Source organism: Heterocephalus glaber, unplaced genomic scaffold (genome assembly GCF_053883595.1).
Source record: "Heterocephalus glaber isolate CG9 unplaced genomic scaffold, H.glaber_assembly_v1.0 deba00001687, whole genome shotgun sequence".
NCBI classification, from domain to species: Eukaryota; Metazoa; Chordata; class Mammalia; order Rodentia; family Bathyergidae; genus Heterocephalus; species Heterocephalus glaber.
The window spans coordinates 6,677,008-6,699,816 of NW_028258412.1; the positions used below are offsets into that span (position 1 = coordinate 6,677,008).

A 22,809-nucleotide genomic window follows, 5' to 3' on the forward strand; every position below is an offset into this window, starting at 1 on the left:
TCCGCCCTCTCATCGTGGCGTGTTTCCGCCCCTCCTCTGGGGCAAGGCCGCGCAACACCGTTGTCATGGCAGCAGTGTGGGAACCCGACTGTGGGTTTTGGAGCATCCCTCGAGCAGCAGGCGCGCCGCCGGCGGTTCCTTGGGCCGGTCAGACACTGAACCCGGGGCGGCGACGCCGGAGGCAGGTGAGATGTTCTACACCTCCCGTCAGACGCCTCAGCACTCCGCTTTACTCCACAAGGCCAGTTCCTGTTCCCTCTGACCCGGACTTCTGAGGTTCCCTCCTTGGACTCTCACTTTGGAGAGCCCTTTCCCTCTAGGCCCACCACCTCAAAGTTCCACCTTTCAAACCGCATGCCCTTAAGTCCCACGTCTCTTTTCCACGGGCCTGCTTTTTCTAGGTTCCACCCCTTCTCAAATTGTGCTGCTTCCTGAGGCTCCAGTCTTGACCTCCACAGGTGCTGTCTGCAGACTGTGCCCCTCACTTGCCGGAGCTAGGCTCAAGCAATCCTCCAGCCTTAGTTTCTTGAGTAGCCGGGGCTACAAACATCCGCCATGGCTCTAGCTACCATTGTTCTACGTTAATAACACCAACAATAACATAAACCGGCTACAGTGTGGAGGGAAGGAGGTGGGGGTCTTCAGGGAGAAACTATCACTGCCCCATTTCACAGGAAGGGAAACTGAAGTCCAGACAGGGGGTCCCAGCTGATTTCCCTCATTCCAGAGCTGAGAGGGAGAGGAGACTGGACAGGAAGAACAGGATCTCAGCAGAGTAAGAATAAGAAGCAGGCGGGATTGGAAGTGTGTCTCTGGGAAGTGAGGGGCCAAAAAAGATGGATATATTGAACATTTACTGAGAGCCAGACCGTGTGTCAAACACTACATCATAAATGATTCCTAGTAGCAACCTATTTACAGAGAATTGTGAAGTTCAGAGTTGGTAGGATGGGAATCTGAACTCAGGCCAGTCTTCTTTTTTTTTGCTTAAATTCTTTTATTGAGGGCTGGGGATTTAGCTCAGTGCTGCTGTGACTGCCTTGTAAGCTCAAGGTCCGGAGTTTGATTCCCCAGTACCAGAACAACAACAACAGCAAAAAATATGGACTTAAATTCTTTACTGGTACATTTTAGGTATACAATACGTTTACATTTATCATTGGGTGCTTGTACCTGTACATGATGTATCTTGGTTCTTATTTTTTCCCCATTACCTGTGCACCCTTCACCCCCTCTACCCTTCCCTATTTACATAGACTTTGTTTCCATTTTTCTCTTTTCTCATAATTTTTCCTTTCCCTTCTTTCCTTTCCCCTCCTCCTCCCACCTCCCCTACCCCTTTGGACCTTTTCTTCCTATTTCAAGTTATCAATTATTCATTTTAATTGTTTTAATCCTTATTTACACTTTCAGTTTCTCACACTAGAGAAATTATTGGGTATTTACACATGTGTGTCCTATTTACTTCACTTAAGAGTATGGTCAGGCTAGTCTTCTTGACTAGTGCAAATGGTTATTCCTTTTTCTTCAGTCCCTTCAGAGTTCCCAGGGATTAATGCAATTAGCAATCTCAGGTCAGAGAATGATAAGTTCCATGTAGGTGGCTTTAGCAGATGTGTCTAGCCTTTGGGCTGCAGGTTGGACACACATGTGTTTTGATAAAAATATTAAAAAAGGTAGCCAGGTGTGGTGGCACTGACTGTAATCTCAGCACTCTGGGTGGCTAAGGCAAGAGGAGGATCACAAGTTTGAGACCAGCCTGGACAACTTAGACTGTCTAAAAATTTGAAATAAATAAATAAAAGGGGCTGGGGATGTAACTCAATGTGAAGTCCTTGGATTCAATTCCTAATACCACTAAAATAAATAAATAATTTAAAAGGAAAGGAGCTGGGCATGGTGGTGCATGCCTGTAATCCCAGCACTTGGGAGGCTGAAGCAGGAGGACTGACATGAGTTTGAGGCCATCCTGAGCTACATAACAAAGACCCTGTCTCAAAAAACAAAAAGCAAAAAAATAAACCATTGAATAAATTAAAATTGCCCTGAAACTTTCTTTTACTAATTTATCCATGGGAATTATTTTGTCAACACCCATCTTCTTAAAACTTGTCTGTAGTATTTTGAAGTTCTGGATATATTCATACTCTAGCTTAGCTTTCTTTAAGGCAGTGGAACAAAGGAAGAACGTATCCATAAACTGACAATAGGCACCCCGAGTACAACAACTCTTTCATCTTTGTTATATTCTACTACAGAGACTCATTGATCCAGGTCAGCATGTCCTGTTGATTTGAGTTATCACTGGTGACTGATGGGGAGTATGCATTCACTTCGATCTTCTCCCCATAATATGATGACATAAAGATTCATTATCACCAGCTGACTCCTTTTATAGACAGAGACTGGGTGTTTGCTGGAGGCAGTCTTTACCAGTGGGGTAGGTTGCTAGGTCTGAGAGAAAGAAGGGGCTTGAATGTTGAATGGGAGGGGAGAAAAGGCTCCTGCTCTTCTCTGCAAGTCAAAATTTTACCCTGAATCCTAGGGAACTGAAGGGAAGTAGAGTAAGTTGTTAACCCTACTAAGGGCATTGTTAGCTAAATTACTGCCATCACATGTGTGCCACAGGTATAGGTCAGGGCTGAGGGTTCTTCTACTCAAGGCCCCAAAATTACAGAGAATATTAAATCCTCCTTCATTTGCTATATGCCTAAGTGCTTCTCAAACTTCTGCATCTTCATAACCTCAGTTTTCAGGAAAAACTACAAAAATTAACCTTGGACTAACTTTCTTTTTTATACTGGGGATTAAACCCAGGGCCTTCACACTGAGCTACATCCTGATCTCTTTTTCTTTTTCTTTATTTTTTTATTTTTTTGGACCAGGAATCGAACTTAGGACCTTGTGGTTGCCAGGCAGGCACAGTGCCACTGGGCTACATCCCCGGCCCTCCTGATCTCTTTTTGAGACAGGGTCTCACTAAGTTGCTAAATTGTCCAGGAGGGGCTTGAACTTGTGATCCTCCTGCATCAGCCTCCCAAGTTGCTGAGATTACAGATAGCCTTGGATATTCTTTTTTTTTGGTACCGGGGATTGAACTCGGGACCTTGCGCTTGTGAGGCAGGCGCCAGAACCACTGAGCTAAATCCCCAGCCCCACCTTGGATATTCTTGATGCTTTGACATTTGCTGTTACTATCTGAACCAGAATGTGAGTCAGTTGGTATGTGAGATGGCCAAACATGGCTAATGTAGTGTGTTTGTTTTTTGTGGTACTGGGGAATTGAATCTAGGGCCTTCACACTGAGTTACATTCCCAGCCATTTTAATTTTTGAGACTGGGACCTGCTAAATTGCTCAGGCTAGGCTTGAACTTGCAGTCCTCCTGCCTCTGGCTCCCAGACTGCTGAGATTACAGGCACGCATCACCATGCCTGGCTGCTAGTACCTCATTTGAGGTGAACAGATCAAATGTTTCTTGAGGCCTTCATAAGCCTTCACAAGCAAGCTTATGAATTCAGGTGCTTTGCCTGCTTCCTCCCAGGTTGGAGCTTCTTGCTTGCTTGCTTTATTCCCTTCATGCCCATTCCAGGGAGGAAACTCAAATGTTTTGGTCTGTTTTTTCTCTTTGTTTCCACTTCACTCCTTGGGGACACAAAATCTCATAGGCAGTAGTATCTCATGAGAGGCAGTTGCCAAAACAACATGTATGTAAGGTGCAAGCAAGTGTGTGTTTGTGTGTATACACAAATGCCAACAAACAGCTTTTGTGGTGAATGAAGCTGACACATCCAAGTTTACTCTTTGTAAAGACTCAGATATAGTTGATAGTTCGCAGAAGACAGGGTTCTGTATGCCCAGCTTTTTCCCTTGTCTTTTTGGGGGTTTGGTTTTTTGAGACGGTCTCACTATGCAGCCCAGGCTGGCCTCAAATTCTTGGTGATCCTCCTGCCTCAGCCTCCAGAATGCTGGGATTACAGGCATGCACCACATGCTCGGCTCCCTACCTAGTCTTGATATAGCATCCAGGGGGTAGTGGATACTCAATCACTCTTTGTTGAAGGAACACACATCTGACCACTATACCAGCCCATATGGCTTTCAAGCATTTGAAATATTGTCTGGTGCAAATTGCCATAAAGGTCAAATAAACACTGGACTTTGTGACTTTAAAAAAAAAAGTAGCTGGGCTCGGTGTATACCTGTAATACCATCTACTTGGGAGGCTGAGACAGGAGATTTCAAATTAGAGGCTAGTCCAGGTAACTTAACAAGACTGTATCTTAAAAAAAAAAAAATTAAAAGGGCTGAGGCCAGGTAGGGTGGTGCACACCTGTAATCCCAGCACTCTGGAAGGCTGAGGCAAAAAGATTTCAAATTTTCAAGCCCAGCTAGGGCAATGACTTAGTGAGACTCTGTTCAAAATGAAAAATAAAAATGAGCTGGGGATGTAGCTTACCCTATTCCTCCAGCCTGAAATACTTTCCCTTTCTTCCTAGGCACCCTCCACCCTGTCTCTAAGGAATCCCTGTGGTCACTCACTGTCACCTTCATCCATTCCAGGGACTAGAGGGCTGTTTGAGGTCAGACCTGCACTGGGGACAGGAAGCCAGGTACCTGGATGAGCTCTGGAGCCCACAGTCTAGTCCAAGAGTCAGACACGGTTCATAGCTGTAGCTCCACAGGCAGGCACCCGTGAGAGGTGAAGCCAGAGTCCATTGTTCTGGGAGACTAAGGGTCCATTTCAGCCCTCAGGGACCAGGCCTGGGTGTCTCTGAGCTTCCCAACACTTGTGGGGACAGGCTGTTTCTCAGGCGTCTCAGCCCAAGTTGCCAGGTTATATAACAGTGAACTCAAAGGTGACAGTTCATGAGCTCACAGGGAAAGAGACTGTCAGCCAGATAATTAACAGACTTCTCTCAAGGTCAGGGCAAACTTCTTGCTAAGGAACAACCTGGTAGATTAGGTTTCCAGAAGATTCCTCCAGCTGCAGCCACATCTCTCTGGCTTAACTGAGTCCTCTCTGCCTGCCCCAGGAGCTGTGAGAATGGCACACCTGCTGGGCAGCCAGGCCTGCATGGACAGCCTGCGCAAGGACCTCACCGACCTGCAGGGCGCCATCGTGGATGTATTTTCTCGAGCTGGGCCAGTGCACTTCCCCTCCTGGAAGTTTCCTGACCAGGTAGCCTGTGACCTCGACATGGTGGCCCTGCTAGAGCACTATGACCATGTGCCGGGTGACCCTGAGTTCACACAGCTGTCCCATGCTGTGCTGCTGGAGCTGGTCATTGACAGGTGAGGACCCTGACTGAACCTGGACATCTCAGGGTGCTTCCATTTGTGCCTTACAGCAGTACTAGCCACAGGAGTGCCTTGTAGAGATGGTGGCAATGTAGTAACAATAATTACCATATACTCAATACCTGTTAGGAGCCAGATCAGCTCAGGACCCTCAAAGTTACTCACCTTTTAAAATAAATTTTGTACTGGTGATTGAACCAAGGGCCTTCACACTGAGCTACATCCTCAGTCCTTTTTTTACTTTTTGAGACAAGGTCACACTAAGTTGCTAAATTGTCTAGACTGGACTTGAACTTGTAATTTGCCTGCTTCAGCCTCCCAGAGTGCTGGGATTACTGGCATGCACTACCATGCCTGGCTGTTACTTCACCTTTTGTTGTGTTATGTGTTGTGTTCTGCTATGCTATCCTATCCTGTCTGGCTTAGGGAGTTGCTGCCAGCCCCTTCTGGTCTCCACGGTACTGCAGCTCTAACCACTGCCTCCTTAGGTTTTTGTGTATCTGAGACTCCAGAACTGCTACTCAGAGTTTCCATCCCAGGCAATTTTTCCTGGTGTCTTGTGGGTATGCCTCACAAGGCCAGACAGAGGATGTATTTTTCCAATGCTACCCCCCACCCCTAGGAAGAGGCTAATGGATTCCCTGCAGTTCCAGCACTCTGACATGCTATTGCTGTCTGTTAAAGTTTTGTTTTGTTTTGTTTGTTTGTTTGGTACCGGGGATCGAACTGGGGTCCTTGCGCTTGCTGGACAGGTGCGGTGGAACCACTAAGCTAAATCCCCGGCCCGCTGTCTGTTAAAGTTAATGGGATGGGATTGGCCTGAGGGTGCAGCTCAGGTATACTCAGCTGATAAAGTACCTGCCTAGCAAGTGTGAGGCCCAGGCTTCCATTCCTAGCACCACAAAAAATAATAAGAGCTGTGTGTGGTGGCACACGCCTATAATCCCAGCACTCAGGGAGGTTGAGACAGGAGGATCACAAGTTCAAGCCCAGCCTGGGTAATTTAGCAATTTAGCAAGAAATAAAAGATAAAAAGGGCTGGGAAAAATCCTTAGTACCGCCAAAATAATAATAATATTAATAACAACAACAACAGCAATGATAACAACAGCAGCAACAACAACAACAATAAAGTTAGTATGATCATCAGCTTTCTACTTTCTGGATATCACAACCCAGTTCTCAAAAACCTTCCATGCCAGTAAATCCACAGGAGCCTGACAGGCAGCAGGGACATTGTGGGGTGACCTGCCTGGGGATGGAGATGACAGGGTTACTACTCAGAGGCCCAGAGGAGCTCTGGGTATGAAAGCACCATTTATGACCTACAGTGGCCTGGAGAGATGTGAGCATAGAGTACACCTTCCATCCTATATGGCTTTGCATTATTCTGGGCCTTAACTAGGAGTACCCTGCTCAAGCCTTCCTGGCCTGGCCAACCCCCCGTCATGCATCAAGGCCCTGTTTACCCACTCCTCTGTGAAGCTGTCACTGTGAAGCTGCTCCCAGCTTCCCTGACCCCCTGCCACCTCTGGCTGAGTGAGGTAGAGCCTCCTCTGGGCTCCTGTGTGTGTAACTCTTGCCAAGGCTACTGGATCTGAGATCCAGACCCACCTGGGAACCCTGGAGGTCAGGGCATGGCCTCCAGCTCACAGTGTGGCATTTAGAGATGCTTATGTCACACTGAGATGGGAACAGGGCTAAGGATGTAGATAGCACAGCATCTCCCACCATGTGAGTCTCTCTGTCTGAGAAGATAGATTGCTCTGCTCTCTTTCCAGGTGCTTCCTCACTCCGTAGTGGTGCTTGACATGAGGTAGAACCAGGAGGCAGTTGGCACCTCTTCTCCAAGGCCCCAGGGGTTTGGGATGACCCCTTCTCCCCAGCAACTGCAACAAGATAAGGTCACTTATCTTCCCTGTATGTGTTGTAAACACAATACTGCTTCCTTTAAAATAAATCAGTGTCTATGCAAATGTAAACTTATCTTGCCAACACACCCCTTTCCCTTGAAATTAGTACCTACCTCTAGTATTTATTTTCTGGTGCTGGGGATTGAACGCACAGCTTTTTGCATGCTAAGCATATGTCCTATGACTGAACTACATCCCCAGCCACTAGCCTACTTCTTAATTTTGAACTCAGAATAGCATATAGACCCAGCTGTCCTCACTCAAGTTTCCATGGTCTCAGAAGCAGCTCCATCTGTGAGAGAAGCCCCTGATTAGAATCTGAAAACTGCACATGTGCCCCGCCCTGCTGGCCCCCTGCTGCGGGGGGGGGGGGGGGGGCTGGAGTGTGTCTTTCCCTCTCAGAGTCTTGGCTCTGTCATTTGTAAAAGGAAGGCTCTGGGCACTCGATGTAAGGCTGCTACACACCTATAACTTTCCAAGCACTCATGGTACATCTTACGTGAAGTCAGGCTAGACTCCCTGCACTCCCTGGGAAATAGCCAGACAGAAGTGCTGCCACCCAGGTGGCCTAGAAGAGGTCCCTGAGCCAAACTTGGGGCTGGAGGAAGTAGCTCCTGGATTGTGATAAAGATGGCCTGGCACAGCATATGCAGAGACTATCCAAGTCCCTGATGCCTAGGCCAGAAACTGCCAGATATGTGGTGTGAGGACACATTGATCTCAGCCCCAGTCCACCCTGCCATTTCTGCCTACAGATTCCTGCTGCTTCTTCAGAGCTGTGGCAGCTACCTGGAGAACCTTGGCTCAGAGCAAATGATGCCCACTTACCAGGCATCAGGGCCCTGCATGTCTGTGGGGCTCACAGTGCGGCGCTTCTGGAACAGCCTGCTGAGGCTAGGGATGCTCTATCAGCAGACAGCCTCCCAGGTAGGTTAGCCCCAGCCCCCAACTGTGATCACCCTCACACCCTGCCCTGGCTTCCAGTGCATCACTGTGCACTGCCTCCATCCCTGGTTCCTTGCTGTCCACGAGGAGCAATGTGATCTCCTGAGCCACATGTCATGATGTTAAGAACACAGACCTGGGATGGAGATGTAGCTCAGTGACACCACCGCCTGCTTGGCAAGACCTTGGCAAGCTCAAGGTCTTGAGTTCAATCCCCGGTACCACACACAAAAAAAAGAACACAGACCATAGGGGTCATGTCTGAGCTTTCTAGCTCTGCCATTTACCCTGTGGGACTTTGAGAAAATCCCAACTCTTGTCCTCTATATAATGAGGGTGAATATGAGCCCCATTTGTTACAGGTTATCCTATAATCATTACTACCACCCGGTTGAGAAGGACAGCTGTCACCATGAGGGGGAGGAAACTAAAACTGAGGGTGGTTATGGTGGCTCGAGAGCAAGCAAGGGCCCAGTAACCAGCAGCTGTCACTGTCATTGTACCAAGGCTACACATATATTAAGCCAGGAGTGGGTTTGGTAAGTTGAGTCACAGGAAAAGAGGGAAAAGGTTCTTTCCTATTTGTGTTGGCGTCAGACATCATCTAAGGATCTAAGTATTGAAGGCTGTCACAGAACATCCCCAGGGAACCAGGCACCTCACAGGCCCATCTCTCTCACCTGCTTTCCTTTCTTTTCTTGACCCCAGAAAAGGGCAAGCCAAGGGGAGAACCCCCCCTCCAAGTCCACAGCCAAGGGCAAGTCAGCCAGGAGCCCTGAATGTGTTACTGCCAAGTTTATCAAGCCTCCCTCTCCAACATCAGGATCATCACACCAGACGTGCCAAGGGCCGCAGAGCATTCCTGTCTCTCTGAGGTGCCCAGCCAGGACCTCTGAGAACACCAAGAGCATCCACTCCCAGACCACTGAAACAGCCCTGGTGCCCTGTGATGCATGCACCAGTGTCCAGGGCAGCCTGAGGGAAGTGGGCAAGGTGGTCATCAGCCTTTGTCAGAACCAGAACTTGCCCTCATCTTTGGGCCAGTTCCAGCAGCTGGTGCAGGACAGCATGGGGATCAGGCCCCTGCCGGCTACCACCATGGGCCACTGGGCAGAAGAACAGAGCAAAGACCTGACTCGCCTCAGTAAGCACATGGGGGCCCTCACTCAGCTTGTTGGGCCTCTCAGGGCCCAGCTGGAGGAGAGCGAGGGGCAGAAGGATGGCCTGAGGAAGCAGGTGGCCAAGCTGGAGCAGGACTTGCAGCAGGAGCAGGGTGAGCGGCAACAGCAGGAAGAAGAGTCCAAGCGGCACCTGACCAAGTGGGAGTGTGACAGGCAGCAACTACTTGCAGGTCTGTGGCCCATAGGCTGGACATTCAGTGTCCAAGGGCTCTGCTATACCCTGGATTGCTTTTTTTTTTTTTTTTTTTTGGTACCGGGGATCAAACTCGGGAGCTTGTGCTTGCGAGGCAGGTCGGGGAACCACTGAGCTAAATCCCCGGCCCCTGCTCTGCTATACCCTGAGACCTGAGACAGTCCGGTGGTTTGTATGGAAGAAACAGCTTGGGCTTGGGGAGTGGGCAAGAAGCAGGAAAGGAAAGGCAGTAAAGGATGTGTCCATCCAGCTGGTAATACTGCCCATGAGGAGCAATGTGAACTCCTGAGCCTCCCGTTCACGACCCACATGACATAGCTGTTAAGAACAGCACTCCAAGCTGGAGCTCAGACCCACTGGGGAACACCAGCAGACAGTGGGTAGTGTGTGTGCCTTTGTTGTCCCATTAGGAGGGGGAGGGAGCTGGGCTACTAATCCACTTGCTCTTGACCATCACTGAGGTTACTTCTGGGGAGCTCATTCCCCTGGCACCTGCATCCTACCAGAGCAGTCTCTCTGGCTTTGGAAAAAGCTATTAAGCAAAAGTGATGTAGGTCCTGGCGCTGGAAGTTGCCAGTGCTCACTAATGTTTTGAGTATTGGAGCAAGCCACTTTCCTTCCCAAGCCTTGCCATTGCCTCTGTGGAGTACATCATGGCCCAGAGACATGTCAACCCATGGGAGCCAGCCAGTGAGAGGCAGGATGAGGTCCCAGCTTCCCTGGCACCTCCCCACTGTTACTTTGTTACCTCAGGTGGCCTCTTCACATGGCAGAGCTGCCTCCATTCTGCATGGTGCTCTGGGCATGAGGGATACTAACCAGTCCCAAGGGCTCCTCTGAAAGGCCTTTCTTTTGGTTGGTTTAGAAATATGTGACCTAAAGACGCAGGTGGCTAACCTCAAGGGAGAGCTGAAGCAGCAGCAGGACTCCATGCTGGCCGTAGGTAAGGACCCTTGTTGTGTGTCCCTGTGCCATGTCTCAGTCCAATGATGGCTGGATAAGTGTCCTCCATCTCTGAGGATAATTGTAGTAGGGTGGGCCTGACCATCAGCACTACTGGACAACCATCTGAGCTTGGGTGCCACCTCCTCCCCAAAACCTTCTGTTTTCCAGACCCACCTGAGGGATCTAGAGTCCCATGTTGTGACTGAGAACACTGAAGCCCAGAGATATGATAGGAATCTCCCCTTGGATCCCCTCCTGGGTCTGGGGTAGTGCAGGGACTTGCACCCCTACCCTGGCCCCCATGCCTGCTCACTGAATCCTGCAGAGGCAAAGGCCCAGCAGCTGCAGGAGGAAGTTGAACACAGGATGGCAGCCGAGAGGCAGGTGCAGCAGCTGGAGGAGCAGGTGCAGCTGCTGGCAGGACGGCTGGATGGAGCTGGCCAGCAGATCCGCTGGGCCAGCACAGAACTGGATAAGGAGAAGGCCCGTGTGGACAGTATGGTCCGCCACCAGGAGGTAAGGCCCAAGGCACAGGTACTGGGGTTTAGGCCATGTATACAGCCCTGTCCTCCTTGCTCCCTGCCATAACAACAGGAGGTAGATACTCTTGTCAGTCCCATTTCATGGATAGGGAATCTGAGGCTGTGATGGAAGTAGCCCCAAGCTACACAGCTAGCAAGAGATGGAGCCAGGATTCACAGCAGAACACCATTGTTTCTTTCTGCTTTATACTTAGTGGATGTTGAAAATGTGGGTTTCAGTGACACAGGTTAATGTGACACTGAAGACATAAGGAGAAAAGCTTATTTCCCAGAATTCCCTTTCTAGTAGGCACTGTGTTTGACTGGAAAGGAGTGTATGTGTGATGAGGCTGCCATGGTCAGCCAATTGTCTTTCAAGGGTGTGCAGTCTGCAAGCTGAGGGCCCAAGCCTAGACCAGGTTGGTGTGTATCTGCCACTGTCTTCCTTCTGCCCCTTTATGTGTGTGCATGGCCTCCCTTGTGCACAGACATGAGGCATAAGGGGAGGTTCAGAGGGAGAGGGATACTGTACCCTCTTTAGTCCCATATGGCTGTTGACCTAGGCCTATGGGCTTCACAACTTGTCTATTCCCACTCAGTCCCTGCAGGCCAAACAGCGGGCCCTGCTACAGCAGCTGGACAGCCTAGACCAGGAACGTGAGGAGCTGCGGGGCGGTCTGGATGAGGCTGAGGCCCAGCGGGCCCAGATGGAGGAGCAACTGCAGAGCCTGCGGAGTGAGAAGGAGCAGGGACAGTGCCAGCTCCAGGCCCATCAGGTGCAAGTGGGCAGGTTGAGGGTGGGGATGGCCCTTCCCTTTAAGCAGAGGAGCCTCCAACCTGCTGAGCACCTGCAAGTGTATCCTGTGCCTGGGGGTGGGATGTTGTCCCCAGGCGAGCAGACAGCCAGGAGCTATCCTGGGGCTAGGTCTGAGCCTCTCCATGCCTCAGGAGCTGCTGCAGGGCCTGCAGCGGGAGAAGCAGGACCTGGAACAGGAGACAACAGACCTGCGGCTGACTGTATTGGACCTGCAACGGGAGATGGCAGAGCTGAAGGAGCAGGAGCGGCTGCTGGTGGCCTTCCCTGACCTGCACAGGCCCGTGGAGGCCCAGATCCAAAGTAAGGGCCTGAGCTTGATGCCAAGGGCATAGGGGGCCTGGGTAGGCAGCTGAGGGTTCAGCTCGGAAGGACAGCTCCTTCAGACTGCCGGGAGTGGAGCAGGGGCCAGTCAGCATGCAGGTGCTTCCTGTGTTGTTCAGCCCTTTGTGCACAGGGGAAATGAAAGTCCAGAGGTGAGGTGAATGCCGTTGGCTGTCACAGCTGAACCTAGTCACAGGTCTGGCTGCCTCTAAGCATGTACTTCACCATATCACAAGCCAGTCCTTGCCTGACTTCCCTGTGTCCCTCCTCCTGGCATCTCCTCACACCACAGGGCAGTGTGGTGTCCTGATGCCCACAGTCTGGAGTGGTAGGTTCCTGTACTGGTCCAGAAGCAGATGTCAAATATTCTGGGTTCTTGTCCTAGCCCTCTAAATCTATGATGAATCCCTCCTCAGAGGTGCCAGGAAAATCCTGTGTACTTTAGTGGTCACAGGTCACCATTCCTGAGCACTAAGTGCCAGGCCCTTCTCTCACCTCACAACTGCCCTACCAGGTGAGCAGCAGTCCCTTTTTTTACAAAGCAGAAAACAGAACCAGAGCAGGCAGCAACTTGCCAAGGTTTAGAGAGCTGGAAGTACGTATCCATCACCACAGGATAGGAAAGAATGTCCTTGGTGAATTCCTCTGACTCATTTCCAGAGTTGGTTGGGTGATGTTTTGGACAACTCACTGTATCTCTCTGGCCTGCCAAAACAGGTAGCCTTGGAAGATTCTCTCTCTCTCTCTCTCTCTCTCTCTCTCTCTCTCTCTCTCTCTCTCTCTCTAAGAGATTCACTCTTGCTAAATTGTTTTTTGGTACTGGGGGTCGAACTCAGGACCTTGCACTTGCAAGGCAGGCAGCAGAGCCACTGAGCTAAATCCCTGGCCCGTCACTCTTGCTAATTTGCCAAATCATCTGTGAGTTCTAGGACCCACACAGCTCTCTGATTCTACGATGACAATGCTATGTCACCTTCACAGCAGATAGGGGAACAGGGAAGGAGAACAAGACCTCAGGAGAAGGAAGATATGATGGGAGGCCCAGTGCACTGTCCAGCCACCTGTGTCTGGCCTCTGAGATCTGTCCCTTGGACACAAGAGGCTGACCTGGTGAGGCCGGGTCCCAAGTACTGTATCATGTTCTCACAGGCTCTGGCAATGTCACAGAAGACATGAAGAGGCAAATACAGGCCAATGACATCCGTATCCACATCCTGCAGGAGGAGAATGGGCGGCTCCAGTCAATGCTATCCAAAATCCATGAGGTGGCCCAGCAGGGGGCCTCAAGGTGGGCCTGAGGGTGGGCCCTGGGGATTGAAGGACCCCAGCAGAGATCATTAGACTGCCCTGGGAACCTGTCAAGAGCTGAGTGCCAGCCTCACAGCATGTGGCTTTAGGCTATGCTTTTGTGAAACTTCTACCACACGTCAGGGTGTGAGGATATTACAGATTCAGTGCCTTCTGGTTCCAAGTATCCCTAGAGCCTTTCACATCTTTACTTCAGTGTAACTTGGGGCCTTCTCACATGTGTTGCCTGCCTAAAGGTTTGCAGCTGAGGAAGCCCTAGATAGCTTTCCCTGTCCTTTAAGTGGACAAGTATGAGTTTGGGCCCTCCCTCCCTGTCCCTGCCATGAGACCCTCTCTATACAGTGGGGAGGGGACTCCCAGGCCCTTCTGAGCTTGGCTTTCTTTGCAGCTAATCCCGCAGGACCAACTGTGGTTCCCTCCAGGCAAGACAGCAGAACCTGTTGCCCAGGCCCAGAGGACATCCCCAAGGTGAGCAAGGCTTTGCCTGAGGTAGGGCAGGCAAGGGTGTCATGGTCTCTCTCACTTACAGGGGATCTTGTGAACTGGTCCTCCCTCAGGCCCCTGAGCAGGCGGTACCTTCCTAGCAGCAGGATGGGCAGCACAGGCAGGACCCCGCCAGGCCATCCCCAAAGATCCCCTCCTCGGCAACCCACCAACTGGCCCAGCAAGTCTTCCCTTGAGGATGTGACCCACTCTGCCATCTGCGCTCAGAACCCCATCCGGGCCTTGGTCAGGCTGAGGAGGAGACTTTCACCAAACCAGGGCCGGGCAAGCTCTGCACAACAGCCCCAGGAGCGGCCTACATAACTTGCAGCAGGGAAGGGGCTGCAGGGAAGGTGGCTGGCAACTCCCCAATGGAATAAAGTCCCAGCCATCTGCCCACAGCATTCTTGGCCTCACAGCATGGCTGAACTGGAGGGACAGTCCTTCCTTCCCTTTGCAGGACATTGGTCAGGAGAGACCTGGCTAGCAGAGCCCTGGCACTGTGTGCCCTCGGTAAGGGGGAGCTTTCTGCCTCTCTCTGGATAGGCTGTGGGAGAAGAGAGCACATCAAGGGCAGAAAGAAACTTCTAGCACCTGGGCCAGGTGAAAAGCAGTCCTTCCACTATCACAGCAAGGGTCAAGGGGCAAACTTGGATATAGTGACTGGTATCCACTGAGCCACCTATGTCAAGGTGATGGTGTATGGGGGAGGGCCAGAAAGGACATTGAAACAAGCAAGGAATCCAAGGCCAGGATCTTGGTTCTGGACTCACTGAAGCAGGCAGAGGACAGTGATGCCTTCAGCCTCCCATCCTGCCTTTAAATCTGGGCCTGGCAGCATTAAGGACTGAAGAACACCAGGAATCCTTTCACTGAGGAACTCCCTGCCTTTAGGAACTCATGAGAGTGACAAAGGAGTTGTCTACATCCTAAAGGTCAGAGCCCCAGAGGCCACCAAAGGCAGGGCCAGGCCTCTGGACACTTTAGCCAGCCCTGACTTTACTAGGCCTAGATCTTGGGGGCTGTTCAACCTAGGGTGCCATGTGGCTGAGCACTGATGTCACCAAACACCATAGGCACACAATGGTCATTGTCCTCAAGAAGCCACTGGCTCATAACGAGTCCTCCCTTGTCTGTGAAGGATAGGCTCAGAGACCTCACTGAGAACATTTTTTTTTCTCTAGTACCCAGGGATTGAATCCATGGCCTCAGGCACAATAAGCACTCTACCTATCACTGAGCTACCCCAGTCCCCTTGCTAAGGACTTAGGCTGTGCTCTCAGCCTTCTATGGCATTTTTCCTGGTGAGGATGGTGAGGCCATCAGGTGGAACACTGAAGTTTACAGAGAAGAATCAAGAGCAGGGTCACATATGTTGCAGGGCCAGCACTGTTAGGTCTGCCTAACTCTTGCTTCTGAGAAGTTCCAGGGTTCTTGAAGAGGCTGGGATGCCCTGGGCCACCTCTAAGGGGAGAGCCAGCCATTGAGGGTGGCTCATTGAGCAGATGGTCTGGCCAAGTCCAGGGGGAAGCCCTGTCACAGCTGAAATCAAGGTATTAAACCCAGCACGTTTCTTTCTGTCAGCTTTGGGGAATAATCTTCCAAGCTCATTCTGTTTTTATTTTTTGTTTTTTGTTTTTTTTGGTACCGGGGATCGAACTTGGGTCCTTGCGCCTGGGAGGCAGGCGGCAAAACCACTGAGCTAAATCCCCAGGCCCATTCCAAGCTCATTCTGGCTACTGACAGAATTCAATCCTTATGGCTGTAGGACTGAGGTCCCCATTTCCATCTTCCTTACCTCATGGCCCCTCCATCTTCAAGGAAGCAGCAGAGAATGTTGCTGCATTGAATCCCCTTTGCACTTCAAGTCTCTGACTTCTACCAGCCAGAGGAAATTGCTTTTAGTGGGCTTATGTGTAGGTCAGGCCCACTAGGATGCTTTCCCCATCTTAAGGTCAGCTGTGCATATAACATAACCTGATCATGAGGGTAATATCCCACAGAGTCACCATTCCATAGGTTATATAGAGTGTTCATGGTTGGGGGGGATCTTGAGGGCCATCTGAGAACCCCATCTACTACTGGCAGTAGAACCCAAGACAACTTAAAAAAAATCTTAAAACATCCACATAAACTTTACATCTTATGTTAAAATATATCCTTGTTTATTTTACTATTAAAATTTCCCTGCCCCAACTCTTTAAAAAATGGATGCCCTTGGAAGATGCACCACATTTATCCCGTGGCTTCAAGTACAGTACAGTATCTCGGTGAGTGATATATAGCCCAGCCAAGAAGTACAAGAAGTTTCTAAGGCCTCTGGTCCCAACCAGGCTTGGGATGGGAGCCCAGTTGGACAGCAGTAGGGCCTGTGGCTCCCAGTGCCCAATGACCAAGGACAGCACTACCGAGGTGGTAGAGAGGTCTCTGGGTTTAACATGACAGCCTTGACCAGGTCTATCTTGATAGTCAAGCCAGGGTGCCCCAAGGCCAGACAGCTTGTTCCTCAATCCCCCCTCCCCCCACCCCCCCAAATAAGCATAAAACAGCCACTGTAGTCTTAGCCCTCAGGGATCCCCTGGCTACACTGGTCCCATATTCTCACCCAATTGTCCTGGGAGCTGCATGTGAGCAGGGCAGATACAATGTCCCAGGACTCCAGAGAAGGGCCACAAAGTAACTTCTCACCCTGGCCTGGTGGGTCCTGGCCCTGAATCTTTGCTCAGGGCTGCAGATCCCTGCTTCCCAGCATGGTATGCTGGGGTCCATATCCTTCCCCCACCCCCAGGGCTGGCTGCCCTGTCCATTCCACCATCCTGTCCAGGAGCCCAGGCTAAGGGCCAGGATGCAGCGGAGGGTCTGTTCCTGCACACAGAATCCCCAGTGGGGCAGCTAGTCATCTGAGTAGCAGTTCCCTGCAGGGAAGGAGGAGGAGGAACAATATGGAGAGAGTCATCAGGTAGGACCATTGGGACAGCCAAGGGCACCACCCCAGTGCTTACCCAGGACGTTGAATTTGCACAGCGGGCAGGTCTGCTGAAGCATCAGCCAGGGGTCCACACAGTCTCGGTGGAACTCATGCTTACAAGGAAGCACCCGGAGCCACTACAGGGGTGCAGAGGGGCTCAAGTCAAGGGCCAGGGCTCTAGGTGGGGGGCCTGGGTCCATACCCCTCACTTGAGCTGGGGAACTGAACTCTTCTGGAGCCTGTTGCCCCAACCTCTGCCTGCTGCCCCAACCCCATTCTGCTTTCTGTAGTCCTGATGGGGGTTGGGAAGGGCCTGGTTGGGTGGTCCCCAGGTCTCCTAGGAGTGGAGTAAGGGAAGTCACAGGTCAGCTGATGGCTGGTCTTGCCCAGGCCACTAACCTGCTTGTTATAAAAATAATCCAGACACACAGCACAGGTCTCAGTGCCAGGCTCCTTGAGGCCCTGTGCTGCTCTGCTCAGACGGCAGCGCCGGGTCTTGAGGGATGCCAGTCTCTGCACCACCAGGTGCTTGAAAAGGTCCACCTGTGGCAAGAGGACAGCCACAGTCTCATAGGCCCGAGGGCTAGGGGCACCCAAGTTTCCATGGTCTGGCTCCCACCTGGCCTCCAGACTCCTGCTGGCTCTGCCGTGATGCCTGCCGCTGGGCCTGGACCACAAGGCCTGTGCACAGGAGCATGGCCACCATCAGGATGGCATTCCACAGCTGCTGCAGGGGCTTCTAGGGGAGGGAAGCAGGTGTTAGGGGTGCTGGAGCTATTCCTTGTATTTCCCTCAGGAGCAAGCACTCCCATGAATAGGCGGTGACATGCATTAGGGGCCTCTATGTCCCCGCAGACTCCTGAATTCCTTCTCTCAAGCCCCTGTCCCTCCCACACTTGTGTTCCTCAGGGTCTGTCCCAGCTGCCTTTGCCTCACCCAGCTGCAAGGACAGCCACATCTGTCCCTTGCACTCTCCTAGCCCATCCTCAACCTGCACTTCCTCCTGGTCTGCTTGCTCAGGCCACACTATCCCCACACTTCTGTCTAGGAGTTCAACTGTAGACTAGATGAGTTAGGAAACACAACTGAGAGATCACTGTAAAACCTAGGGGTCCCAGGCCCCAGGAGGGTTTCAGATTGCTAGGGGAACCACACTGATCCTGACTTAGCTCCCACCACATGCATCATGGCTCTAGGTTTTGATCACTGAAGAGAAAGACAGCTCAGGAGATGACATGACACAGTAACACAAACATGCTCTCCACACAGAAGCTTATTTCACATGACTAGTAAATGTGTTATGACTAATAAACACATTCATTTAAAAGCTTTCAGCAGTCCTGGTAGCTCTCTGCCCAGACCAATGCTGAAGTTCAACTCCCATCATGACAGAGGAGAGGAGGTGAGAAACAATTTGATGGTAAAAGGCCATGACTCACAAGACATTGCTCTCGCGTGAGGTGGAGGTACTTTGGGGACCATTACTGAGAGATGTCTATGAGCCTGCCCCCATTTTCCCTCCTTTCTCATTGGAGTGGTGGCACCTGATCTGGGAAGTTCCCCTCAAGTCTGAGGCTGAGTTCAGGTGCCTTTGCTATAACCTGCAGGGTCCTATGCCCACTACCAGCTGAGCCCTCACCCCAGAAGTATAACAGTATTTCTTGCTTATCCATTCCCCCAGACTGGGTCCTATGACCCCAGGTCTAGAGCTGCCCTGCTCAGTGTCCCATGCCATTCTGAAGCAAGCTGACATGGGCCAGGACTTGCTGAGTGGCCATTACAGCATAAGCTCTCCAGGACACAGCCTGCTGCAGAGCTCCTTGCTTTGGAACAGCTAGGCTCAGTGTAGGGGTGGGGGAGGCAGAAAAGGCAGGAGGGCCGAGGCAGGGCTTGTTATCAAGAATGTAACTGGGGGTTGGGGATTTAGCTCTGTGACACCACACCTGCCTTGCAAGTGCAAGGTCCTGAGTTCAATCCCCGGTACCGCAAAAAAAAAAAAAGGAATGTAGTTGGTCTGAGCTTCCAGATACATGGGTACCAGGGGTGCTACAGCTCTGGATTCCCAAAGACCACTGAAAAGCAGGCTCAGTGTGGTACCTGGGCCCTGGAGTCAGGGCTGAGGGTCCAGTGTCCATCAGCCAACTGAGATGCTTGTCTAACTCCCCTTTGGACACCTCAGCTGCCATGGTCACCTAATACTTGCATGAACCATGCCCACCCTGGCCAGCAGTATGACCAGGGCTGTTCAGCTTTCCCTTCTTACCAGCCAGACCTAACTGCAGACTGTAGGCATTCTCAACTCTATGCCTCCTGGGGCCCATTCCTTGGCCTGCTCCTCTTCTCCCCTCCCTCCCAACTTGGATTTTTCTTCTGGCCCCACATCAAATCCCTGCCCTGCCCGAGGATCTGTATGGGATGCCCATGAGGAGGATAAATATATTGTACTGCTCCTACCCACAAATGAGGAACATGATACCAGAGAGATCAGACACTTGACCAATGATCATTCACCTAAGGTTTTAAAGCCAGGATGTGAACCCAAGTCTGACTGATTTGAAGCTGTTTAACATGGCCCATGTTGACTGACACCTGCTGGAGGCTACTCACCAACCATGCCTGCCCAGCATAGAAAAGGAGTTCAAGAAATCCTAGTGGCCACTTTTAACGGTTTTTTTTTGGTTTTTTTTTTTGTTCCAGAGATCAAACTCAGGACCTTGCGCTTTCAAGGCAGGCATCGGAACCTCTGAGCTATATCCCCGGCCCCCCAGTGGCCATTTTTGAACCCCTTGATGCCAAGCATTGGGAAATCTAGATACAAAACACAGCCCTGGCCACTAGGAGACTAAGTCATGCTCCCTAACGCATACAGGGTGGGTTGTCCTAAGAGCCCTGGGAAAGGCCTGGCAAAGCACTGCCGTGACCAAGCAGAGAGAGAGGTCTTTGATCAGAGAGTCTGAGGGAGCATTCCAAAGCAGGCAGGCAGCATGAATTGTGAAGGTGCTGCTAGACCAGGCCCTACGGAGATGGAGAAACAGGATCAATGCCTAGGGCCAAGCATGGACAAGGCCCAGAAGCAGGGGACAGAGCACATGTGAAGGCCAGTGAATGGCACAGGGTGGCCAGAGCATAGGAAAAAGGCTAGAAAAGGTAAGTGATGAGGAGAGCTGGAAAAGCCAGACTAAAGAGTCTGAACTTTAAAGACAACAGGGAGCCAAAGAAGGCTGCTGAGTGGGAGAAGAGAATAGTGATGACAGCAACTAAGCCTGGCTGCACACAACCTTGGGCCAGATGCTTTATGGAGGGCCCCCTACATCGTGTCACTAAACACATCAGTTGTAAGTTGGGAAGGGCTACCCTTACCACCAAGGCGAGGAGACCCCAGGCAGGATTTGCTTTGCCTGGGACCCAGCAGAATCCACCTGTACCCACCTGCTCCTGGGCACGACTGCCTCCCAGGCACACTAGGTCCTGCCATCCTCCGTAGCCATCCTTGGAGAGGCCACAGGTGGTCCACAGAGTCAGCTTCCACTCAATGTTTGCCGACAGCGATTCTCCACTGGTGATCTCAGCTGTGGCCTGGGTCCTCCTGAGAGGGAAAGTCACAAAGGGGACAGACAGAAGGAGAACCAGATTCACCCACCCCAGCCCTGCGATGTCGCTCACTCAGCCCTTCTGCTTTGGCTCCCAATCCTTTCCTAGCTGTTGGTTTTTCCAGTTCTCACACAGCCAGACCAAGCAAGAGCTTGTCAATCAGGTATACAGCTTCCCACTTGTAGGGCTGGTCCTCTCTGTCCATAGAGCCAACTCCTCGCTCCTTGCTCCAGGGCCTGGTGCCTCCTTCCCATCCTCTTCCCCATTTCCAGGCAAGGAGAGTACAGCTTTAAGACTAACAGATGACACCCTGCTCCTGAGACCCCTGAACCCACTGGAAAGCCAGCGAGCCTCAGCACCCAGGCTCCCAAACCCGGTGTTTTTTTTTTTTTTTTGGAGCCCAAACCCCAACTCACTGCAGCAGTGCCTCCAACAGTTTGGTGACATTGGAAGAATAATGAAGGACAATCACAGGCCTGAGCAGAAGTTGGGATATGTCCAGCTGGAGGGGACAGGGAGGTCAGCAGGCTCTGGTTTTCCCTTCCCCAGCCCATTCACCCTCACAGCTTGCACTGGTTTACCTCTCGAACCACATTGTGGTTCAGGATGAGGAGAAGGAGAGCCGAGGCTCCCAGGAAGAGGGCCCGTCGCATCTGCAGGAGGACAGAGGCAGGAGGCTGGTATATACCCTACCACACCTGCCTCACTTTCTGCAGCCCTAGTGCTCTTAGCTTTCCATTCTGCAGTAAGCCTTTCCTCTGGACTAGCTATAAGCTTTTTGAGGTCAAGGACAAAAACTCATGTTTCCTGATATGTAAAGTCCAAATAACTGCCCTTTTCCTGGTTCCTCTGAGGCAGTCCTTCTACCCAACTCTTCTATGACTCGCTTCTCAGTGTAGTGCAGATTACAGGGCAATCAGAGTCCCTTCCCACATGCCTGGTTCTACACCACACTGCCTGGTTCTCCAAACTGGACTCCCCGGACCCACAAAGGCCCAGGGTTTCTCCTTAGGGTCCACCTGGTAGCCTGTCTCTAGCAGATGTCTTGGGAGTCTTTTCCCCCAGGCCCTCTCCCCGATAGATATACACCCCCGGCACCTGCTGGACCAGCGCCTTGGGATAGGCCTGGGCACCACTGCCCTCATTCTCCTGGTGGAACTGGACCTCCTGCTCCTTGCCCACATATGCCACTGCAATCCAGCCTTCTACGGGCACCTCTTGCTCAGTATCCACGATGTCCATCTGTGTAGCGAGGGCCAATGAGCAGAGTGAGACGGGGAGGTGGAAGTGGGAGCGGGGGTCGGCCATGGAGGATGCAAGGTCAGGGTCTTGGGAGGGAGTATGGAGAGGACAGCGTCTCAGGTTTTGGAATCCTGAATCCTGGGGGCCGAAGCAGCCTGGGGAGGGGTCGCTGAGCTGTCAGGGCTCCTTCTAGGAGCACGGCGCGGTCTGGGCGCCGGGTCTATGCAGGGGTGGTGGAGACGGAGACGGCGCTCACCAGCAGCAACCGGCCGCCCAGCGGGGGCGCCGGGTCGGCTTCGGGGCCGATCCTGACGCCCTCTAGGACCAGAGCGTCCTGCCGTGGCAGCCTCACGTCCACCCGCACGGCGTGGGCTCCGCCCCGCCCCACCCGGGCCGCCGGCTCGCTGCCGTCTGCCGCGGCCCCGGGCCCCGCCAGGCCCACCCATAGAGGCAGCAGGGGAAGCAGCAACAGCAGCGGCGACGGGGGTGGCGGAGGCGGCGGCGGCAGCGACCTCCGCATGTGGTGAGAGGCGGAACCCATGGCCGGAACTGGCGAGACACGAAGACCCGGGGTCCCGGGCGCAGGGGGGGAGCAGAGGCAGGGAGGCCGCAGCCGGACCGAGCGGGGCGCCTGGAGGGGCGGGACCGAGGCCGGACAGGGCGGGGCGTCGGGGCGAGCAGGGCGGGCCCTTGGCGGCTCCGCGCCCACATTGGGCCGCGCGCGCCCCCTGGTGGCCACGAAGAATCCCGGCGTTAGGCGAGGAACAGGAAGGGGGCGGAGCCCGAGTCACAGGGCTGAGTTGAAAGTCGGAGTTGAGGCGCTCCCTAGCCAGCGAGATTATGACTCAGCGGAGCCAAGCACAGAGTAGATGGTGGAAAATAGCTGGAAAAGGCGGCCTGGGGAGACAGAGACACAATCAGGACCTGAAAAGGGCAGGAGCGAGGGACGTTTGTGGCCTAAGGGTGGGTCTTTTTTTTTTTTTTTTGGTACCCGGGACCTTGCGCTTGCGAGGCAGGTGGCGGAACCACTAAGCTAAAAATCCCTCTGTGGAGGCACGAGGGAGGAACCGTGTGTCCAGGA

General features: G+C 52.2%; 2 protein-coding genes across 8 annotated transcripts; one reads left to right on the plus strand and one right to left on the minus strand.

Annotated features, from left to right (window-relative positions):
- The first annotated feature begins 45 nt into the window (after positions 1-45).
- Positions 46-16,083, plus strand: Ccdc157 (coiled-coil domain containing 157). Of its 3 annotated transcripts, XM_087198213.1 has the most exons (11): positions 5,242-5,294; positions 7,082-7,204; positions 7,969-8,140; positions 8,867-9,509; positions 10,398-10,475; positions 10,803-10,993; positions 11,598-11,774; positions 11,947-12,115; positions 13,286-13,401; positions 13,833-13,912; positions 14,002-16,083. In XM_087198213.1, exons 3-11 carry the CDS (start codon positions 8,027-8,029, stop codon positions 14,249-14,251), a joined length of 1,818 nt encoding a protein of 605 aa, XP_087054339.1. In that variant the 5' UTR covers positions 5,242-5,294; positions 7,082-7,204; positions 7,969-8,026; the 3' UTR covers positions 14,252-16,083. The 3 variants fall into 3 exon arrangements, with proteins under 3 accessions (XP_087054340.1, XP_087054338.1, XP_087054339.1); XM_087198214.1 differs by lacking the exons at positions 5,242-5,294; positions 7,082-7,204 and adding an exon at positions 46-185; XM_087198212.1 differs by lacking the exon at positions 7,082-7,204 and having other exon boundaries at positions 5,047-5,294.
- Rnf215 (ring finger protein 215) lies at positions 1,104-22,394 on the minus strand. Of its 5 annotated transcripts, none has more exons than XM_021257199.2 (9): positions 21,985-22,393; positions 21,585-21,728; positions 21,068-21,139; positions 20,903-20,988; positions 20,325-20,481; positions 17,515-17,634; positions 17,295-17,438; positions 16,930-17,032; positions 1,104-7,189 (listed from the first exon to the last, which is right to left on the minus strand). In XM_021257199.2, the coding sequence occupies exons 1-9, from the start codon at positions 22,267-22,269 to the stop codon at positions 6,789-6,791; spliced, it is 1,512 nt and encodes a 503-aa protein (XP_021112858.1). In that variant the 5' UTR covers positions 22,270-22,393; the 3' UTR covers positions 1,104-6,788. The 5 variants fall into 5 exon arrangements, 4 of the variants coding, with proteins under 4 accessions (XP_021112858.1, XP_087054342.1, XP_004843494.1 ...); XM_004843437.3 differs by lacking the exon at positions 1,104-7,189 and adding an exon at positions 16,071-16,842 and having other exon boundaries at positions 21,985-22,391; XM_087198216.1 differs by lacking the exon at positions 17,295-17,438 and having other exon boundaries at positions 21,985-22,394.
- Between the last annotated feature and the right edge of the window lie 415 nt (positions 22,395-22,809).